Genomic DNA, 22,431 nt, shown 5'->3' with positions numbered 1-22,431 from the left:
CCAGCTTGCATTTAGACACTCAAGGAACACCACAAGTGGGAAGCCTCCTGCAGTCTTTAATCATTGCTGGAGCATATGCTGTATATATGAACAATTCATCAAAATCTGATTAAATGTTTTTCAGCAGACCACACATTCATTAGAACAGGGTGGAATCTAAACCTAAAGAAGTCATTGAGAAGCCTCCCAGGCATAAAGGTGCTGATATTTACTAAAAATGGACCTTAACTAACCCTCCCACCCCACCTTTGTCTCATCTTAATTTCTCAATGCATGCTCCCAACCCCAGGACAGGCAGTGGCTATCATTTTCATAAAACCCTAGGTTTACTGGGAAACCCCAAAAACGAATGGGTGGGAGAAGGAATTTTCTATTCTGACTCCCATTCTGGGATCTTTCAGGGCATTTTGTTATTCTTCTGCCTGTCACAGAGGGGCTAACTTCAAAGTCTGCCTCATGCAGCAGCCAGCACAGTGCTGATATTTAGTAAATGATCACTAATGATATAAACAACGGAGGCGAGGCAAATATGTTTTGTGGGGCTTAGGAAATTCACAGAGCAATCAGCCTCCAGCCAGGGTGAGAGGAAGAGAGGGAAGTAGGCAGCAAATAATCTCTCTGAGCCCAGGAACCCATTGCACAGTCCAGACGAGTTGGCCAAGTCAGCTGAGATCAGCTGAACCACTGAGGAGCCTTCATGAATGCAGAGAAGATTTGGTACATTTGATCATTACAGAAATAAGGAATTCATGGTGGTAGCTCAGCATCATATGTAGCTAAAATGTTGTAATAGGACTGTGAACAGATGGCAGGTTTGGTGAAAGCAATTCTTTTGACAGAATCAATAGGAGCAGTTGATCTTCCCCATCAATCTTGATAAGAAAACTGTGAGGATATTCGGTGTCAGAAGTGCATTACTGGAGTTTTCATTAGAAGCTCAGTGTGGGAATGTATACCCAGCTTCTGCTTGGACAGCACATGCTCAATCCCCTCTGAGAAGACCTCTCTGAATCAGGATGTACATCAGATATACAAATGCAGTCAGCTAAATGAAAACGTATAGCCAGACAAAATAAAACCACCTCTATCTAAGATAAAACAAAGCCCATATACACTGGCCTTGAGGGATAAGCTAAAAACAGACAAAATGATCGATACTGTAGGAGTTATGATCAGAGAGAAATAATTACTGCACATCCCAAGGAAAGAACCACATTGAATTCCCTGGCAGTGCCTTGTTCTTTGAGTAATACCCTGTAAATGCCTGTGCACGCTGAAGGAAGGCTGAGTTATAATGGGCTGTGGACTGCAGCCTCCAGCCCGGGTGAAGTCAGTGCATATACCTGCTTGGAGTGTCTCACCACCATCAACGCTCTTGCCTGACCATTCCTTTGAGAGATGCCTAAAAACCATCCCCTTTTATCTCTGGAGAAGTCCAACTCATGACAAAGCATGGAGACTACTAGGAAGCAGGGCAAGGAATAAAGCCAGCCTGCAACCCACTCCCTGTGACCCCTTGTCCTCTCCTTCCCCAGGTCACCCCTGCCCGCCCATTCCTCTAGGTCCTTGTTCAGCCCTTTCCACTGTGCTGAAGGAGCTCCTGTTGTTAAATTGATGCTAGAAGACTGATAGTGGAGGGCAGCCCATGACCCTCAGCAATTCCTCTTCTTCAGGCTGCATCCTGAAGATGATGTAGTACCTGGGAAGAGCCTGACTAATTCATTGGCTCCAGGGTACAATCACTTAGCAATGAATCTCCAACTAGTTACAGCAAACTTATTTACAAGCCTGAGAAAAACTGTGTTGTGTAGCAATTTGCTACACATCCTGTCCAGGAGCAGTACCTAAGGACTGATATTCTCTGTGCTGACTTTTCCTCCCCTCCCATTTAGACAGTAAGAGTCTAGGAAAAAATACAAACTCCCGCTGTCAACGAGTGAGTGTTTCCCCCTCGACCAGTAAAAAGAACTAGGTGTGCATCTCGTTTTATCTGTGGAGAGAGTTGTGAACTTAATTCAACCTGATCCCCATTCATTGTGTTCAACATTTACCCCCCAAATGTCAGTGATTTTCTGGAAAATAAAGTACTTGGGAGACAGGAGAAACAGAGCCCTTGGTGATATCTGTATAGCAGAGTATTTCTTCTCATCCATATGCAAATCTAACCTTTTTGATATTTCAACCCTATAAACCCTAAGACAGGATTTCAATAGAAAATGTTTACTAAAGGCTTTCTCTTTTATAATCTATTGATTTTAATATCCTTACTACTCCTGTTGAATGTCAGTTTTACCCTGAAGACTCCCATTGCAAACTTGAACACATTTAATTATTTATACCATTTGAAATATTAGTGCTGAGAAATTACTAAAAGTTTCTGGTTCTGTAATAGTATGATCTGAAGTTTGATTTTCCTTTGTGAGTAACACTAGTAATTTGATATGGTAATCAAGGTCAGATGAATATTTCAGACAACATAGTGAAGTTTTATTAGTAATGACATCTATTTTTCATTTTTCCAGCCTCCTTATATATGCTAAAATATAACTCATTAAGTACTGCAGGATCTCGCTGCCTTTTTTCACAGTCAGCATTTAGTTGACAGTTTAGCATTATGTTTTCTTTCTTCTGCCAGGCACCTGAACAAGTAACTGTTGCTTCCATTTAGGTAGTATGTATGGTTTGAGTGCAACCAAGAGCAGATTTGCCCCTCGGTTTGGGTCTAGCAGTCTTGTTTGCCTTACTCCTATCACTCACTGTGTAAGCAAAACCAAAGTTTTGATCTCAAAGAAATTGTCTCTGAGAAAAATAGTGTTTGTACACAACAACCTATGTGAAGATTTATGAAGGATAAGATTTTGATAGCAGGCAAACCAAAGCAGGGGAGTTTGAAACTCAGTACCTGTAGGGCAGTTCTTCCCCAGAGTTGTGTTTTTTCATCCCAACACACACCCACCCATTGTCTGAATTTTTCCTTTTTTCTACTACCAACCTGATAGTTGTTCAGAAGCTGCAAAGGTATTGTTGGCTCTTGTATTTACTCCAGATGAATAGTTTTGTTTTCACTCATACCTGGTAGTAGGAACTGTGGTATCACCAAACACAACTTTTCTCCAAGATTGTTTTGATTGTAGAGAATAACAAAAGAATGGTTCCTTTTGTGTATGTTTTTTAAGTTATTTCTGATGGCAGGTAACACGGTCTAGTTTGTATCCTAAAAGTTTAACCAGGCCCACAATAGCCACCAATAGTTGGCTTTTTCTGGTTATATCCTATCAGGAATGATCATCTGGATATATAACTTCTAACAGCCTAGGATTATCGTTTAAAAGTAAAGCAAGAAAATCTCTGAAATGAAGTCTCTGATACTAAACTGAGCAGGAATACGTATACCAATTCTTATTTCCACTTTATCTGTCCTGTATGTCTTAGATACGTTTGTAGCCAGTTTTGGTTTCATAGAAGCATTGACAATCAGTCTAAATAGGCTTTAAATAGGCAGAAATACTGTCACTGAGCACATGACTGTGTCAAGCCAAATAACAGCTCTGGTATGTATTAGAGGGGAAGGCAGCATGCTATGCTTTTTGTAATGTGGGTATAGGTCAGGAATCCAACACCATGCCCAGCTCTGCCACCAGGGTATCAAATCTCTTACAGGGCTGAGCCATGCATCTCTTGACTTCTTACTTTTCTCCACCTGCAAAAATAGACTGCTCCTTTTCTTCTTTTCCATTTTACTTTGGAATATCCATTTGGAAACTTAGGGCAATAAAATAGCCTATAAACAACCTCTCAGATTAGACACTATGTTTCTGGTTGTTTTTCTGGCATCCTACATCCATTCATGTATGTCACTCCTTTGCTTCTATTAGTTTCACTGCCATCCTTTTAGACAACAGATTCAAGACTAAAAATATTCGCCTGACTTATTTTAGCTAAGAGGCTTCACGTTTAATGGATTTGCTGTTCTTTCATGTCCCAGGTCACTCCTTGAGATCAGAAAATGTCGAATTCCTTATCGTTCCTAAATGTTATCTGAAGTCATGTCGTTATTTTGCCTTTAGTGAGTCTCTTTACTCTCTGGCTTTGGAACCTACTGCCAAATGAAGTAAAGAAAGCTCTGACTGTGGGGACTTCTAAATCCAAAGTTAAAAGTTATTTGTTCTATTTAGCATTTTTAAAATGATTCTTTTAGGAATTGTATGTGCCTCTAAGCTAATTAACTCTTAATGAGCGCAAAATGCCCTGGGATGCAGATTTGGAGGGTACGCTAGAAATGCAGGCATGGATTGGACTGCAGTACCACAGGAGACAAAATTTACGATTGGATTCTTTTTTTTAAGTGGTGGTGCAGATAGTTTTATTGAGAGACTCTTTTTTTCTTTCTAGACTAAATAAAGCTGATCATATTTTTAGTCCACCATATGGGGCCCAGTTATACCAGTCCTGTAAATACACTTTAGTTTTCCGTTATGGATGAAGCCACTCTTCAGTAGGGAAAACACGTTTAGAAACAAACTTTCACATTATGAAAGACAGTCAGTGTTCGAGCACTGAGCACTTAACCAGAGCATCAGGAAATCAGAACACCTGGCTGTGCTCAGCTCCGTCCTATTCCCCGGACCAGTCCCTCACTCTTTTAGTGCCTTCATTCATTCATCTGTAAAGCAACTATAATTGCATTTATATCACAAGGGTACCTTGATGCTTGACAAATGAGAATTGACCCAAAATTCATCCTTCAGAAGCACTGTATGAGCAATACCTTGCTCACATGGTTGTTGTGGACAATTAGATTAGAAGAGGTATAAATGCAGTCAAAGTGAAATTCCATTTAGGAACTGTCAAACTGTTCTTGATAATTTTTCTGAGTTTTCATCTAATACTAGTGTAGGATTTTACATGCATCTCCCATAAAAGGTTTATATGCCTCTTTCCTTCTTTTGCAACAAGCCAGCATATTTTGTTCCATCTTATATTAAACTGTCTTTTGGGGCAAATGTTTGTTCCCAGACCAAAACCTTGGAAAGTTGCATTTAGCAAAACAAATGAAAAATATTGTGTCAAAGAAATCCTATCCTCTATGTATTTGAAAAAATTACAATCATATGGATTACATGTGGAAAAAATATTCCAGGTTTTATGAAAAGGGGGTTGCATAACTGTTGTTATGTTTCATCTAATTAGATTTTTTATATTTGCTATAATAATGTTAAGAATTAAGCTGACTTTCTGCAACAAACTGTAGAAACATATGGTGTACAGCCTGCAGAGGCTCTCAGTGGCAGTAGTATTACTGATAATATTTGTGAATTAGAATCTGCTTTCCTCTGAAAAATAGCTGTGTATTCTCCCAATTTAAAATACTGTGTTTTCATCAACATGTTTTCATCACCCTTAACAGTTCTGGGAGAAAAAGTATGGATATGATCTTCTTAAATACATTTTTACTTCTGCGTGTCTGTGGATCTTTCAGGGTGAGGGTGGCTGAATATCAGATTCAGCCATGAACCCACTTAGAGAAACCAAGTGAATTCAAGGGGACCTGTTTTACCAGGACCTCCCCCTAGGTAGCTTGGCCCAGCACCAGGAGAAAAAATGGAGTTGTTGCTTGGTCAAGCTACTTTTCCTAACAAAGGCACAATCACTTGGGGCTAACCAGATTACAGGATGCCAGGAGGTCTCCTGTCAGCAGCCCAAAGTAAGCTCCAGCCCCCAGGAACTGCGACTGGAAAGATTTGTAGGAACAGACTGGTTTCCCACAAGAAATCATATAGCTTAAAAAAAAAAAAAAATATCCTTTGGATCTTGCTGTATTATATTCAGACTTGCAAAGCACTTTAAGAACAACTCATGCTCACAAAGAGCATTCCTCTGACTTATCTCCAATGCATGCTTAAAAAGCTCTGTTCCAAACAAAGTGCAGAGATTAAGTAAATGAAAAGATACTAAACACTGCAGCATGGAAGCAGTCAAAGTAGCAGTGTTCTCAGGAGCACCAGGGCTGGTTTAGGTTCACATTCATCCATAGACAGTCTGCAGAATTCACTTTTCAGACCTTTTACCCTGCTTGGCTTCAGTAACCTGCTTCCCAAGGCTCTCCCTGGTGACTGGACCCACTCATACCTGAGGGTTCAGACCACACAGTCTCTAGAGCCTAATCCATGGGGAAATTTGACCTTTCAGCAAAGCTGCTGTGCTCAGGAGGAGACCTGGCAGACCAGCCCCTCGGCACTACTGCACACCAGTGAACTTGTGCAAGCAACATCTTTGGTAGGATGTGCAAGCAGAGGTTCCCCTTGCCTTCCTCCCAATGGCTGTTGAGGTGGCATTAAACATAGCCAAGATTCCTGAGCTGACCGTTTCACCTCAGTAGCTGTGAGTCATTAAAAACTTACCTTGAAAGCAGAAACATGTGATCCCTACCTATAAATCAGGCCTCAGCCTCAGCTCAGCTCTCAGGCTTCAGTAGGCTTGTGGAAATCTTCAGTGGGCTTAGGGAAATAAGTGGTTTGGTGGGACACACGCATTCACCTCTTGAGCTCACTACAATAAAATGCTTTAAGGACCAACAAATTTCCTGTGAACTGGTCCTGGACCAGTATCTAGGAGGCTGAAAAAAATTCAACTGTGAAATCTTTCACCACTAATCCTAGTCTATATGGCTCTCTAGCTTTAATTCAGTTAATTTGGCCATTTCTGAAGGTGATGTGGGTAGTCGGCAGAGAGATACTCCTTTTATCTATGCTCAGGTAGGTGGTGTCTAATTCTAAAAGGGACCTCTCAGCAGTTGACAGCAGGTGACTAATCTGCAGAAACTCCCAGGCTCCTCAATCAAAGAAGTGAAAAAATTTCTTTCTGACTGTGTCTTTCAGGATTTTGCCGACTCCGTATACCAAATGGTTGCACAGAAGTTCCAGGAGCTGACAGACAATTTCACTTCCATGCATGCACGCCACAAAACTCTTGCAGGCATTGTGATGACCAAAGGTAAGAGATGCTCTTATTTATTTTCCTCTGGCATTTTTCATGACTAAGTAATACATTATTTATCTGGTCCACAGTACTGAAGGATACCTTTACTCCCACACAGAAAAATAAATAGTAATGCAGAAAAAAGAAGCATTAAATATTTACACCTCAAGTAAGTTCCCACATAAGATATTGACAACAGAGGTAAAGATTTGTTCATAAATATGTCGCTCCATTGCTTTGTCTACAGGACAAAATGCAGACCTGTCTAATTTTGCATTTCCTAATAAATGGAGGGTTTTAGTTATCGATTAAAAGTTGTATCATATATTAATTACACTTTTAGATCTGGAAACACCAAGTTCTTGTTGTGCAAGACAACCATAAACCTTATTTTAGACTGACAGCAAAAGCAAATCTCAGCCCATTTCCTTTCCAATCAAATAAAATAAACCTAGTTCATGCATAGTTTTAGTTCTGCTCAGCTCAAAGCATGGGAAATGCTTATCAGCAGGGCCAAAATTTGATACTCCTGTTAAGATGTAACTGATGGACACACACTATACAGAAATCTTTAATCCTTTGATGAAACTGTTGCATAGACAGTCTTCTTTCTCTGTGACCATACGTCATTTGGGGCACCTGAGTATTTATGAGCATGTCAGCAGTGGAGATGCTGCCATAAACTTCATTCTCACTCAGACACATGGTGCAGTGGGTTGAGTTTAGAAATGAGACAATAAGCTCAGAGGGGAAAGGCATGTATAATTCATCCAGGCTTGTCTTATTCCTTCAACAGTTACGTTAGCTAGATTCAATAGGGACGGTCGTGAATATTGCAAGGCAGCAGGATGGAGACAGTATTATCTGATGGATCTTTTCCAACCACAGAACCTAAATACAGCTAAGAGTTCTGGGCAGAGTAACTTATTCTCCACCTTTCTGATGTGAAAAGAGTAAGCAATCCTCTCCTGAAATGAAAAGTAGAGAAGTTCACCTAAAAATCTTTTAGACCTCTGGTTGAAACTGAACTGCTCATTAGCTAGATTTGTTATAATTTTGCTTAATCTGCTTTAGTTAGTTATTTTTTATATTACTTTAGGATCTGTAATAATGGATGAGTCTTCCATTTTTTAAATGCTGCACAGACACAGTGTTGTACAAACACAAAATATGGTTTATAAATCCTATAGACCACAGGCGACATGTTCCGTACCAAGAAAAATAAAAGGGAGAATGTGATTGACTTTGGGATGTGAAAGATGCATACTAGATGTAGCATAGCAACTGTTTTGTCATAGTCAGATTTCTTGACTGTGGCACTCATCAGATTTAAACAAAGTGCTGTTGATTTATGTAGGGGAGCTCTTTCCAAGCAGGACCACAAGGAAGAATGTTTAAACACGCCTTTTAGAAGAAGCTAAGTTACACGAAGCAAGAACTGTTGCTTTTACCACTTTTTGAGAGGAGGTTGTACTGAGCTCAGTGTCCTGTTCAGTTTTCTTACACTCAGTGTGTATTTTGCCTGTAAGAATTTCATCCCATTCTACCTTGCCAGGGTACTGCTCCTGCATTCTTTAGCCCAGGCCTAGACTTGCTTTAAAAAGCATGATGCAGCCAATGAAATCTCATTGCTATATCACCATAGAAGCAGTTTAAAACTCCACACCATATGGGAAGAGAAGTCACCCAAAGGTGACTTGACAAAACTGTACACTGACTGTGTGCAGTGCTAGGGGTGTGAAGGGGCATGACCAGAGCCCTGCTAGCCTTTGCTGGGCAGTTGGGGCTGACTGTGTCTCTTCTTTGGGGAAGGGGTGAAAGTGCCCTCCCGCCATGGTTTTTTATGAGTCCCATGCATTTAGTGGTATTTTACACATTTGTATTTCATATTTCATCTTAGTCAGCATTAAGACAAAGTGTAATTTTACTTATGTTCACAAAACATTTCCCTCAAGGCTTCTTTTTTTAATTCTGAATTCCCTTTTATGAATTCCTTCAATCTGTCAGCTATCTAATGTGTCAATATCTTACTGGTTTTTTGGAGCCTAGAAAAGAAACTCACAGATATGAAGTGATTCACAGAAGACACAAAACTAAAAACAGCCTTATCTTGGTACATGCTCCAAGAAGATTTGAGTTCTTTCCAGCACAAGAATGTCTGCCAGCCATTGCAAGACTAATCATTTGCCATTTATGTCATTATTTTCTGTACTACAGTTGTAGATTTGTGGTCTGTTCCCCACCATCATTCCCAGGGGTAGCAAGGATCTTAACACACTGTTCAAAAATGGCACAGACAGATTTTCCACATCAAGCACTCAAATAAGTACCAATTTCCTGTGTTTTTAACATAGAATTTGTCCGAAAATCCCTTGGATCTCTGCAAACAATTTACAAATGACGTCAACAAAAAAATGTCTGGTAATTGTTGCATTTGGTACTATACACAACCAGAACAGACAAAAATTAATTTGTTTTTACCTTCATTTCAATTTAATGTCATCCTGAGTAGAAACAGATTTATCTGTGCTTGTACAGTTCTCAGACAAAGCTGGTAAAAAGCACAATGTGATTCTGTGATAAGTGCTGTTAAGATAATACAAAATCTCTACAGACGAAACAGAAGTGTGCTAGATTGGTTTTCTTTTCCTGAACTCTGACCTTTTTTTTTCTGCCATTTCAATTTCCCAGGGAAACCAAGAAGAGTTACATTTGGGCAGTGTAATTGACTATGCTTTAGCACCCAGGGCAAATTCTGAAGTATGAGAAAGAAAAAAATGTAGAAAATTATGTTATTGACTGACTGTGAATGTTCTGCAGTAATAAATTGCTAGTCAGAAAAACAGGCAGTCCAATGCTTTGCTCTGAATTGCGATAAGTTAAAATCTCTACATTTTTGTGAAAGTAAGTTTTCAAAACATTCAATTAATAGACATCAAGATAACCTTGAAATAATCTGCCCTAAAAGCAAATTATCACACTAGATACCAGCTGATGTGATGATATCTGATGTAATATAATAATTAAATATAATAATAAAAACCTAACATAACAGATCTTGAACTAAATGTTTCAAAAGATGGAATAATTGGAGTAAATTATTTAGCAGTTCTCCAGTTAAAATGTATTTGAAATCTGCCAGTCCTCTAACACAACCAGAGAAGATTGTTGTAGCAAAAATTGTTTGATTGACTCTAGGAAAAATTGTTTGAGTAAGAGATTGCATTCACTTCTTTCGTGTACAGCAAGCCATATTCCCACAGAATATCTTCACGTAGAATAATAAGTATACTTGTTATTGTAGCATAGTATTACTATGAGGACCTAAGTTTTATTGCATAGTGATTATCCACAGTAGTTCTCCTGACTTCACTGAATATATGATGGGTTCACATATGGTAAATTAAGAATATCAGTTCACTTAACATCATGTCAGACACAAACTATCACCTCAGAACATGCATATCCAAGCATGTAATGCATGGAGTTAACCTTCCTCAGAGTGTTTTGCATTTGTGGCCAAAACACGATTGATAACACCAATATTTTGGCTATTGCTGGACAGTGCTTGCAAAGTGTCAAGACTTCCTCCCTCTCTCCCATCCCCATGCCCAGCAGACGGTGCGCAAGAGAGGACATAGCCAGGACAGCTTTTCCCAGCTGGTGAAGAGGATATTCCATGCTATAGGCCGTTGTGGTCAGCAGCAGAAGTTCAGGGAAAGAAGGAGAAGGGGGACACACTTGGGTTTACGGCATTTGTCTTGCTAAGCAACCATGAACTTTAATTACTTCAACCCATGAGTGTACTTGACTTCCACGGGTCACCAGGCAAGGCAGATGGCTTTATTGGTGGACAGATCATCGAGGAGAAAGCATGGACAGTGCTGCCTGTCCCCCAGAGCTGGGAGATAGGAATCCCCATGGCAGAGCAGTGTGGGATGGGAGGTAGAGGTGTGAGCTGCACACCGAGTGCTGCTATCCAAAGGCTGGTGGCATGTGCACTGTTTATTTACACCACAGACAGAGTTTGCCTTTGCCAGCTCTGAACTGATATGGGCATACATTTGTGCTCTACGCAAAATCACTGGGCACAGTAAAGAATTCCTGTCACTCTGTGCAGAGATGATCTATTATTGCTGAGGTCCTCTTTGCAAAAAATTCCTCCCATAATCATTACAGACAAAATGAGACTGCTATTTAAACACTATTTTCCCATTTGTGTTTGACAAATCTTAGCAGTTTAAATACTGATAGGAACTTTTTGTCATGCTTTCTGTTAAAAATGAAGCATTAAGAAAGTTCAGTCCTTTTCACAGGAGCATGGCATTCATAGAAAAAGGTTCTGAGTTGATTTCTCACTTCAATTTTCTCTCTTACCTTTTTTTTTTTTTTTAGGCTGACAATCATTTTGATGTTAAAAACAAACAAGGAGGTCTTCTCAGTTATCTTCTATGAAATAAAGATGAACTGGACAAAAGAGCCCTAAATAGCAATTTCATGCTGTGATAAAAGATGGGAAATTATCATCTGTATCTCATGGAACAGATCTTAATCATTGCTAAGTGGAATAACAGAAAAAAGCAAAGTTGACAACACGTCTCCATGGATCTTTATAGTCGTATTAAGACTCATAAAACCTGACGTCTAAAAGTGCAATCAGGAATACTGATGGCCAATTGATTTCTAATCCTTAGTTTAAATAAGAAAGTTGTAAACTAGTAAAATACAGAAAAAAAATTCAGGCCCTCTGCAGAGTATCAATCTGCTCCATCCCAGGTTGTATTCAAGTAGCCAAACCAGTTAGAGGAACTATGAATAATTTACAGATTAGTGCCCAGGGCAGATTCTTTCAAGAAGAGATCCACGGGAGTAATTTAGGCTTTTGGGTCCCATTTGCATAGCTAGATGGATGCTAAATGCATGGTCCCAGTGAGACTCTGTGTTTCAACGAGACTTAAATTCCCCAAATCAAAACTGGGTGCCCAAACTGCTGACACACTTTTGAAAATCTCATCAAGTCTCTTCACCTGCTGTTGCATGATGCTTTTAAGGACATGGCCCAAAGTCATTTGACATTCTTGGAAACAATATCAACTCCTTACATGTGTCCAGGTTGACACATCACCATCAGATGACAGGTTTTCTGAAAATATTTTGAAATAGGTAAATGGATATGTAGTTAGAAACCATGTATATCACTCTCATATGTTTGTTTTCCTCTGGCTATAAACCTTAAATCAACAATCTTCAGATTCTGTCTAAATAATTTTGAACTCCACAAGAACATCCCTTTTCCACAGCTGCAACTCTATTCCTGGATTTTGTAATGTGGTTCTATAATGGGCAGACTAGGATTTCTGCTGCCCAACACATTTAGATTTCCAAATTTCAGCTCTGAGGTTTTGCAGTTAAAACTGTGACTCCATCAGGTTCATCACTTCTTTTAAAACATGGGCTTAGGCATGCCACTGCAAGTACTCCCCCTACAAGAGCAACATTTAGTGTTTCTTTTCTGTTAAATCAGTGTTAAGGAACAGAAAATGGTTGAATATACATTACTTAGAAACAGAAAATATGAGATGGGCCACAGCCTTGTAGCCTTGCAACTGAGTGGGGAAAAACAGGTTCAATATCATCTCTCCAGGCTGGGTCATATATTTTACACTAAACAAGACAAAATCATGCACCAGCTGGGAGTAAGTACAGAACCAGGGCTTCACTTTTGGAGGTGAGCACCCCAACCAGCACATCGTTCAGCCCCTCCTTGCTGTTGGCGACTAACCTGACTCTGTCCTCCTAGCCGTTTGGTAGCACAGGTTCAGCAAGAAGAGGGGAAAACACCCCTCTCATATCAGCAGTTTTTGGCACTCCCAGGGGAGAATGAGACAACCTGGGAAGGGAATTGAGCCCCATTTTCCACCTGCTTCACAAGTTGTAGGTGTCTCCAGCACATCTTGCGGGTGCTTTCTGGGCAGCTCCAGGAAGCCCCATCTTCTTCCTTGCTGTGCCCACTGGTTGTTCTGATTTCCATTTCAGAGTAGCTGGCTCTTCTCAGTCAATGAGCCTTTTATCCCAGACCATTTACTGTCTCTGGACTCAGCTTTTTGTTCTTGTTTAAAGAACATTTCTGATCGAAATAGTAAATGACATCTCTCAAAACCTGGATGCAGGCAAGGCCCTGGCTCTGTGTTGCATTGGCAACAAGGATTGGTATAATAATTAACATAAAACATGGAAATGAAAAATAGGAACTTCTGCTTGAAGCAAGGAGCAAGTTCACACTTGCATTCTGCTCCGTGATAAGCCAAACTGGAAATCGTCCCAATCTCAATACAAAAAGACTATCTCATCCTAAACCCAGAAGTTTCTTGGGTGAATAAAGGCTTGGTGACATCAACCATTGCTTTTACTTTACTGACCTAGTAAAACACATAGGAAGATATTTTTAAATGCAAGTACACTTAAGATAAAAAAGAAAAGAACATATTCCTTCTGTACTTATCTGCCAAAATCCACATTCAGGATTTCATCCTTCCTCACTGCAATTAAAGATCTCACTAGCATATAAGACTGTCAATTTAATTAATGCTCAGATATCAGTGGCACAGCATTTATTAGAGAAACACAGATATCTGCACTCAGGACCTGGCAGGAAAAATGCTGCTCAATCCTGCTTTAAAATTAAGAATTATCTCTAAGTCCCTACACAGCTCTGTTCCTGATTAGAAAAAGTGTTCAAACTCACATGAAAGGAAAGGACCCTCAAAAAACACTGATTCTCCAGTATCAATTTAGGTTAATAAGAAAATCCTTATGGATTTGGTATGGGGATTGCATGGAGGGGCCTGGGGTGACTGCCCCTCCTCTCCCTTCAGAAAACCCACATTGAGGAGAGGAAGGGAAGGCAAAGGGCGCTGGTGCTTGCAGCACAGCTCTGTCTCCTTCTGAACACCTCAGAAGCAAAACTGATGGGATTTCATTTTTTCTATCCACTAAGGGGACAAGAGAAATGTACCATAGAAATTAGAACTAGGAAAGACCACTAAGTCATCCAGTCTGTGTCCCTTCAAGCACAAGATTGTTCCCTGTGGTGTGTTCCCAAGTGCTTTTTCTGATCTAGATTTAAATGAATCAATTAGCAATGGGGCTTTCAACGCTACCTTGGGAGACCATTCTAGTCTAATGGATCTCATTGTTAATAATTCTCACCAGTTATTCAGCCTGATTTTTATTTTCTGTGATTTCAACCCAGGTCCTCAGTTGTACTGCTCTTAATTTAGTACCCACCTCTCTTCTGGGGTTTGCACCTTTCAGAGACTTGAAGTACTTACACCACATTCATAGGTGTTGCATTTGAAGGGTTTATACATGTAATTTCTGTACTCTTTCCTGCTGGGTTACCCTCCTCTGAAGCCCTCAGCAGTTTTGCCCCTGTTTTCTGATTCACCTTCACTTTGGCAACTACTTCTCCATTCTTTTCTGGGCTGGGAAATCCTCTTTGTGAATGAGACTTACTGGAAAAACCTGCATAGGAACATCTTGCAAAATGGTTTAGTGCAAGAGTCCTTTTTCAGGCATCTGACGACGTGATCAAGCAGTTCAAAACTGGCTTGTGTCAGAAAGGGATTTTTCTTCCAGAGGAACTGAATTTGAAATTTGTTCACAAAGAAACACCCCATGGTACTGGGGGAAGTTTACTGTGCCTGGCTGTGAAAGGAGAGCCACGGCTGCTCTTAGACAATACCCTGGTTCTTGCTTTCAGCACAGAGAGATCAGAGATCAGGATAGAGAGCACTGCACCTCTATCCCTGCTCGTTCACTGACAAAGATGAAGAGCGCTGCAGAGAATAGCCTTCCCTAGGCAGGGCAGTCAGAGAGGTAGGATTACCCAACACAATAATAAAGGAAGAAAATACGAGGAGCTCAGAGGCTCCCTCTACATCCTCTCCTTCCACAGAAATACAATATATTCACTTTCACATAACCCACATTTTGATGTCAGGAAAAGAAATCCCTGACCAACTCCAGCATTGTAAAGTCTGTGTTCCATTTATACACCCAAATATCTTTAACCTCACTGCTAGCTTTATTCCTAATATTTGCTAGCTATGTATTTGCCTTTTTTTCAGACTTCTGCTATTACATTTCATGAGCCCTTAACATACTTCTTCATTCCCTGTTTTTTGGTCAACACTTCTTCACATTAGCTGCCCCCATCCACCTCAGGTCTACTCCTCGGAACACGCAGTTGTCCCATATGGGGACAAGAGCTCTTTGCTTCTTTTGCAGTAGTATTTTGCCTGGGACATTTCCCACTCCTGGGGCTGCAAGTGCAGCCAGCAGCCTGGCAGTGCAGTCCCCCCACAAGCTTGGGGACCTGCCTTGGGTCAGTGGGGGGCAGGACTGTGTCCACAGCACGTCCCTGCCAGCAGTTTTTCCAACATCACTGCTCTTTCATGTCTGGAATGTCTCTTATTTCAAAAATAGAGCTGTTCTAAGGATGTGGTGTAGCTGCCAGGGAAGAACAGAAAATAATGCAGGACTTGCCAGTGCTATGTAATATCAAGAAATTTTCCTTCCCTAAACAAACCTGAAATGGAAACTTGAACTTATTCAGGTACAAGTAGAAGGTATTTAAAAAAACCTCCTCTGTGATCAGAGCTCTATTAAGCTACCTTGAAAATTATTCCAAATACACTTTTTTTGCAGATAACAATAGACAATCCTTTTGACTGATTTGTTAAAAAAGGTAAAGAAAGAGCATAAAATTACTGCTTATCAGAGAGAGAAGCAGCACCATTTAAAGTAACATGAAATTGTACCCCATGAATTATTCACAAGGGCTGATGTTACACTATCATTATTTCTGACTTTCCTTTTTTCCACATAGGATTTTGTGACAGTTGTCTCCAACTCAATAAAAGAGGTGGGTTTTTGGGGGTTTTTTTTTTTAATTAATCAAACCTGATTTTTCTGATTATTTTTTCTAATTTAAAATGAATATATTCCAACAGTGAGTTGTCTTCACGGTGTCATGTTGGAAAAGGAAGATAGATTTCACTACCACTAGCAGGGTCTAAAACATGCAGTGAGATAAACGCTTGCATACTGACTGGTGTTTCTCTACGTGTTGCGCCAGCTGCTGAGCAGCCAAGGTGTGATCCCAGTTGTATGCTGGCATTAGCAGTTGCAAACTCCATCCTGTTCGATGTGAATTAAGCTCACTGAATTTCACAGAGGTTCTCCAATATACAGCCAGTGTGATTCAGTTTTCTGACTGCATGTAACAGTCAACACCTCTTGCAATTACCTAGTGATTTTGATTTTCCTTTTCAAACATATAAATATGCAGGGCTACAAATGCTGTATTATGCAAGGTCTTAATGACCATAGCACACTAGAAGCGAGAGTAACTCTATTAAAGTCAGCAGAAACATTGATTAGTCTAGCCCAAACTCCCTGGTTTTATTAGTAGAGCTGTGTCTCGAAGCAGATGGGTATAGGCAGTTTGCATTTTATGGCCATGGCTGACTTAAAAGCACAGCTCATAACTGTAGTCCGTAAGATGTCAGCCAGTTCTCCATATCCAACTTATCTGCTGAGCAAACTTTCATATTTTTTCTTGCTTACTGTCTCTTCTGTCAGCATCTTTCTGAATCATTCCTATTGCAGGTTCTGTGACTGCAGGACTGATGGTTTAGGAGATCAAGTTGGAAAGACAGCATTGTTTGCTTCATGTGTGTAATAGCCCAGCTCAAGGCAATATGACCATCCGTGAATATATTAACACCGATACAAACAATTATCCGTAATTGTTGTGAGGGAAAAAAATTTAAAAAATGCCTCTAGAAGTTTAAAATATTAACACTAGATTTGCTCTGCTTGTCATCTTATGATCTGGGGAGTTTTGATTTGCATATGGTATTTTGTTACTTGTAATAAGAGAAATCTTACTACAAGCATCTGTCCACAGTGTAGAAAGTTATGCTGGCAGTCTTCAGAATTCATTAAGAGAAGCTGACAATACTGAGGCGTAATATAGTTTATCCAAAAGTAAATATCTAAAATAGGCCAGATGAATCACCTCCCAGGAAAGTTCCTTTCCTTTTGCCTACAAAGAGAGTCTACAGCAATTAGTTCAGCTACAGACATCTCAACTCTAGTTACCCAGAATAGCTGAAATGAATCCCACTGCTGGTGTCAGCAAACTGAAAATGGCTTATAATAAAACCCATTTTCTTTTCAACAGCTCAGCTATGACGTCTGGACTACCACTGACACACAAAAAATGAACATTAGCAGGGTCGAGGTTCCCCCTGCCTGGCTGTGAGAGAAGACCCTGCCTACATGTGCCCAGAGCAGGGCTCAGGCTTTCAGCAGAGTACCAGATCATTAGACTGAATCTGTGATCAAAGATAGTGTGTCATTTATGGGTACATTTTTGTTCTATAATGCAACTAATTAATTGACAGGATTTTTGAAAATAAAACATGGCAAATTCCCTTCCCACTCTCCTGGCTGTCCTTATCGACATGGTGTTAGCCAGGACCCAGCCAGTATGCTGACACAGCTCCCCAATTTCCTTTCCCCTGCTCCATTTCCTTTTCAAATTGAAAACTATTAGGAGTCTTTAGGCAAATAATAGAAACCTAATGCAGGTGCCTGTTATAAATCGTTCACTAGTTACTTTTAACCTAATGTCTCCTCAAACATTACTTCACAGAAGGCAGTGAGGGAAAGAAATGCCTCATGAACTCTAACAATCAGTGGGTCAGGAGTTAAGGTCATAATAATGTAGCCCATTTCTTCTTATTTGTCAAATGACCTGAACACAGTTAGATCCCTGGGTCTTTCTTCTGAGATTGGCTCCTCTCAGTAATAACATGGGTCTTGCTAAGGGCAATCCTCATCTAGGATCATAGATCCTTGATCTATAGATGCCTGCTGTACACCCCTATGCAGGGAACGTGGCACATGGCCGGTGGTGCCACATTAGTGCTAGTTTAGGATTTTGCTACAGACAACACTATAGCTTTCCTAGGCACACCTTGATGATGTGCTCTGTCTAGATCTGCCGCATGTCTGAGGTTGTATTAATCAATGTTTAGGAGGTAGCTTGACATTCGTAAATACAAATTACTTGAGAAATTTGAAGTATTCTGCAGGCAAAATAAAATAGAAAGTAAAAATTAATTACAAGAGTTAGTAATGACTGGTGTTTATGCAAAATAGACAAATGTACAGAAATGTCTATTAATTCCAAATCACTGAAGCAAGTATCTAGGCTCAAGAGTTGAAAATGCTGCCTAAAATGCCGATGTGATCAGTCAATGTTAAAATTTGCCTCCATCAACTAGGCACCACGTGTCTTATTCTCAGAGACAAATGCCTCCTGTTCTCTGGAGATAATATCAAGCATTTCACAGGGGATAAAGCTCCAACTCTATGTATGTACAAAACAAGTCATGCAAGAGGGCACTCTGCTAGCATATGTGCTCCTGAACACTTTGGGCAACTGTCAGATTGTTGGAAGTATTTCTCATCATGCTGTGTGCCCTCATATACAGCATTGAATGGTGCTACATTGGTCACAGATCACTTTCCCCATTTGGCTCCCCAGTGAGGTGTAAATATTTCAGAGCTAATGCATAAGTCATGTACACCTGTGTTTCTGAGTGCAGTAGCAGTGAGACATAACCCTTGGGTATTTCTGAGCAAGGAGGAACATGGATTATCTTCTGTCATTGCAAATGGAAAACATGGAGATTTTTAATGTTTAACATTAAAAATCAGACTGGTTCTGCAAATTCTTGGAAACCGCTGCCTCCAGCCCCAGTCAACATTAAGTGATGTTCTGCAAACACGTGCACCTTGCCAGGACTTGCAGATACCCCAGGCTGTGTCCGCACGTGACTATCTACTGGGACCCCATATCACTGAAAGCCAACATACGGAGTTAATTCACCCAAAAATGAGCACCCCAAGCATGCTTGCTGTTACTGTGTGTGTGGACATTGTGGCAGCAAACAATATCAGAGGGATTCATATTATTGCTGCATCAATAGGTGGTGGGTGCCTTTGTGTTTCATTTGTGAACAAATCCAGACCTCGCAGAGTATCCTGAGTGCATTCATCATCTTACACTCGTACTAGAAGAGAGAAAGAGTTAAGCTTCTTTACAGATAAAATGTTTGAAATAATAAAAGACATCACACCATGCACTGGACTGATGGGGAGGGGTTAGGAGGTATAAGTCCTGGAGAGCAGGAGGGCCGGATGGCTTCCCTGGATGGTTTGCTCTATATTTGAAGAGCCTGGTGCTTTGACTGTGAAGTGAAGGAAGAGATGGAGAGACGCATTAGGTGTATGCTGATGTAAGAAGGAAGCAGTTGGTCTCACTGCCCAGAGAGACAATACTGACAAAGGTCCTCAGGTGCAGGCAGAGAGGCTCATGGATTTCTGAACAAGGGATTTGCATCCTGGTGCTCTTCTCCTGCGCTGCGGAAAATAAGATTCTGTCTACACTGGTAAATAAATTAAATAGAAACAAAAAATAGCTGATTCTTATCATGGACCTTCTAATCAAGGAAAATACTATATACTGTTCAGGAAAATATACACTACTTTTTGAGTGGGACTCAAGCACCTCTGCTGCAGGCAGTGCCTCATGAAATGTTTGGTGTTAGTCCATGTGAAAGACAGTTAATTAGATGGACGTGTCTGATTTAAGATACATATTATTTTTCTCATTAAAGCAGTAACCCTAAAGCAAAGTAACACCAAAGTAATTCTAACGTACAGAGCACAAACACCTTTCTTTGTGGGGAAGCAGCCATTTGTCCACCTCAACTTTTTATCTAGTAATAAAACTGGAATAAACACAAGTGCTTTGTGCATTTCTCCACTGCATTCTCCCATGTGCTCCCATCTTCACTTCTTGGGTTTTCTAGATTTTTTTGTTTAATCAATACTCCCAAACACTTTTTTAGGGCCACATTTATAGCAAAAAATAGAGATTAAACTTCCGGCACAGGCATACAGTGATGTGTACTTTGTCACTAGTACCAGTGACACCTTCTGTATGAGACTGTCACAACTAGTGGTCTAGGTACAATTAACTGAATTTTTCACAATACTTATCCCTCTCCTACAAATGCCACAATGCTGCAATGCCACAGTACTACTAAACCTTCTGGACTACTGATGTAGCTATCATATTTGTCTAGGCATGAGACAATTTTGGTATCATTTGCTATTATATACATTAAGCATGGCAACAGTGCTATAGCATGTCATCTCCCACTAGTCCCAGTGCTCTGTGAAGATTATGAAGCATTATTGGTCCTATTTACTAACTGGGACATCACTGGCAGCACCAGCCCTTTATGTTTAAAATAGAGTTTCCACCTCCATTCAGCTGTTTCCTCATATCACACCAATGGATCTTATGCAAGAACATTACCTCAACCATGGTGTTTCCAACCCAAGTCTCTGCAAAGTTTTTTTTCTGCCACTCAGTAGCCTTCATCTTAAGAAAAAAATAATATTGCTGACTCTATAAAATAGTTCCTAAAGCTTTTCAACAGCTAAAGTAACATCATAGAAACTGCATCACCATGGCCCATGGTGAGATTGTTTCCATTCCCCCTGCGAGTATGTTGCAGCCTCAGGCCTGTCTTTTTCACTGATGGTCAGACTTTGAGGGCTTGATTCAGTTGCTTAAACATGGGCATCCGTTTCCAGTGAGTAACTTTAGAGATTTCCATGTGAGATGCATGGGGAGGGTGCAGAACCTCATGGACACCCCTACTTCCCTGGAGCAGCAGCCAAAGGTTAGGCAGTACTCGAGAGCATCTCATGTGGTACTGCATGGCCACAACCATGCGTACCCCTTCAGAATCCTAGAAAGTGTCTATCTGGACCAAGATTGCCATTCGATTGCCATCACCATTATCTGGAGAAGCAACGGAGAAACAAAACTGGTGTCAGTGACGAATGCTCCATTCCTGAGACCACAGTGGAAAAGGCACCAATGTAGCTGCTCTTGGAGAAACAAAAAGGAAACTGGATTGAAAGTCAGATCTGTTTTTTCTCTGAGATTTTTAACAAGCAGCTCCAGAAGTGTTACTTGCATTTGATTTAGCACTTATAGTGCAACAGCAATGAAACCTAGCATTACAGGGAGTGTGTGTTCCCACCAGAAAATGTCTTCAACAGCTCATAAAAACCTGGCCATTTATCAGCACTGCAGGAGATCTTTATTCCCTTCCTACAGCATATGCTCTCTTATGATGTAGTTACTGATTTAACAAGTAAACTTCATAGCAAGCTTTTATCTTGGAATTAGCAGCAAGACTGAAACAGAGCCCTTATTATTCTAATAACAGAGAGATATGAGATTCCTGCATATTCCAAAGGCCATATCATCGCCTTAACAAGCATCCCACTAGGGCTGTCTGGGCTGCCATAGCAAAGCGTGGGCTGTGAGAACTTTAACAATCATGATATCATACTCACCCCTGGCAATTTCACAACTCTCTTGTTTTTCTTCTGACAGGTTTGGACATCAGGCAAGCTCAGGTTATTGTGCTGTCATCGGGTACCAAATGTATAAATGGAGAATACATTAATGACCAAGGGCTTGCGGTCAATGACTGCCATGCAGAAATTGTGGCAAGAAGGGCATTTGTTCACTTCCTCTACTCACAGCTGGAGCTACACTTAAGGTAACTGAATTCTGTTGATGCTTGAGGAGTGTTATACAGCTTTCAGTGGAGCAGATCCATCCTCCAGACATTTGAACTATTTGTTTCTTTATGTTGCTTTTTCCAAGTCTTTAGCTGACAAAGGACCAGTACACTGCACAGAAAAAATGAGAGTTAGATAGTCCAGAGTGCTGGGTCATGAGCTCCTTTACTTCAGCTGATTTTCTTTCAGTAGCTATTAGATATGACTCATAAAGTTGGGTTTTATGAAGCCTGATGATTTTGTACAAATCTTTACGTGCAGGCTTATTAGCATCATTCTCTGGCCAGAGACTGAAAGGGGGTCATTTTGCTCACTGCAGCCATTTTCCCATCTTCCTTGCTGCTGCTGAAATATCTCAAGGAAGTAATTTATTGATCATTAATGCCTTCATTGACTCACTAGAGATCCAAGGAGTGTTAACAGTACAGTAAACTTTCTGCCAAAGTGTAAGATGCTATCACTCACTCCTTCTTTACGATGTTTTAAAATGTTATAGCATGTAGAATCATTACAGAGGAATTATTGATCCTGCCTTCAGCCAAACCCACACTGTTACCATTTAAATGGTTAATGGGTCATACACTGCATGGAAGCTGGTAATAAGTGTGGTACCGCAGAGGTCTGTCCAGGGACCTCGCTAATCATGACTATCAACAGTCTGGAAAAGGCTATACGGTGGTTGGTTATAAGCTTTTCAGAGGACAC

General features: G+C 40.4%; 1 protein-coding gene across 4 annotated transcripts in view; it reads left to right on the top strand.

Annotated features, from left to right (window-relative positions):
- Nucleotides 1–22,431, top strand: part of ADARB2 (adenosine deaminase RNA specific B2 (inactive)) — a 309,775-nt gene that overhangs the window by 241,473 nt on the left and 45,871 nt on the right. For all 4 annotated transcript variants that reach the window (XM_030497240.1, XM_030497230.1, XM_030497258.1 and 1 more), the window contains 2 exons: nt 6,879–6,993; nt 21,536–21,704. In XM_030497240.1, coding sequence (XP_030353100.1) covers nt 6,879–6,993; nt 21,536–21,704 — 284 coding nt within the window. The remainder of the gene's footprint in view (nt 1–6,878; nt 6,994–21,535; nt 21,705–22,431) is intronic.

The sequence above is a fragment of the Strigops habroptila genome, chromosome 1 (genome assembly GCF_004027225.2).
Source record: "Strigops habroptila isolate Jane chromosome 1, bStrHab1.2.pri, whole genome shotgun sequence".
NCBI lineage: Eukaryota > Metazoa > Chordata > Aves > Psittaciformes > Psittacidae > Strigops > Strigops habroptila.
This window is presented reverse-complemented; position numbering and strand designations above follow the sequence as displayed.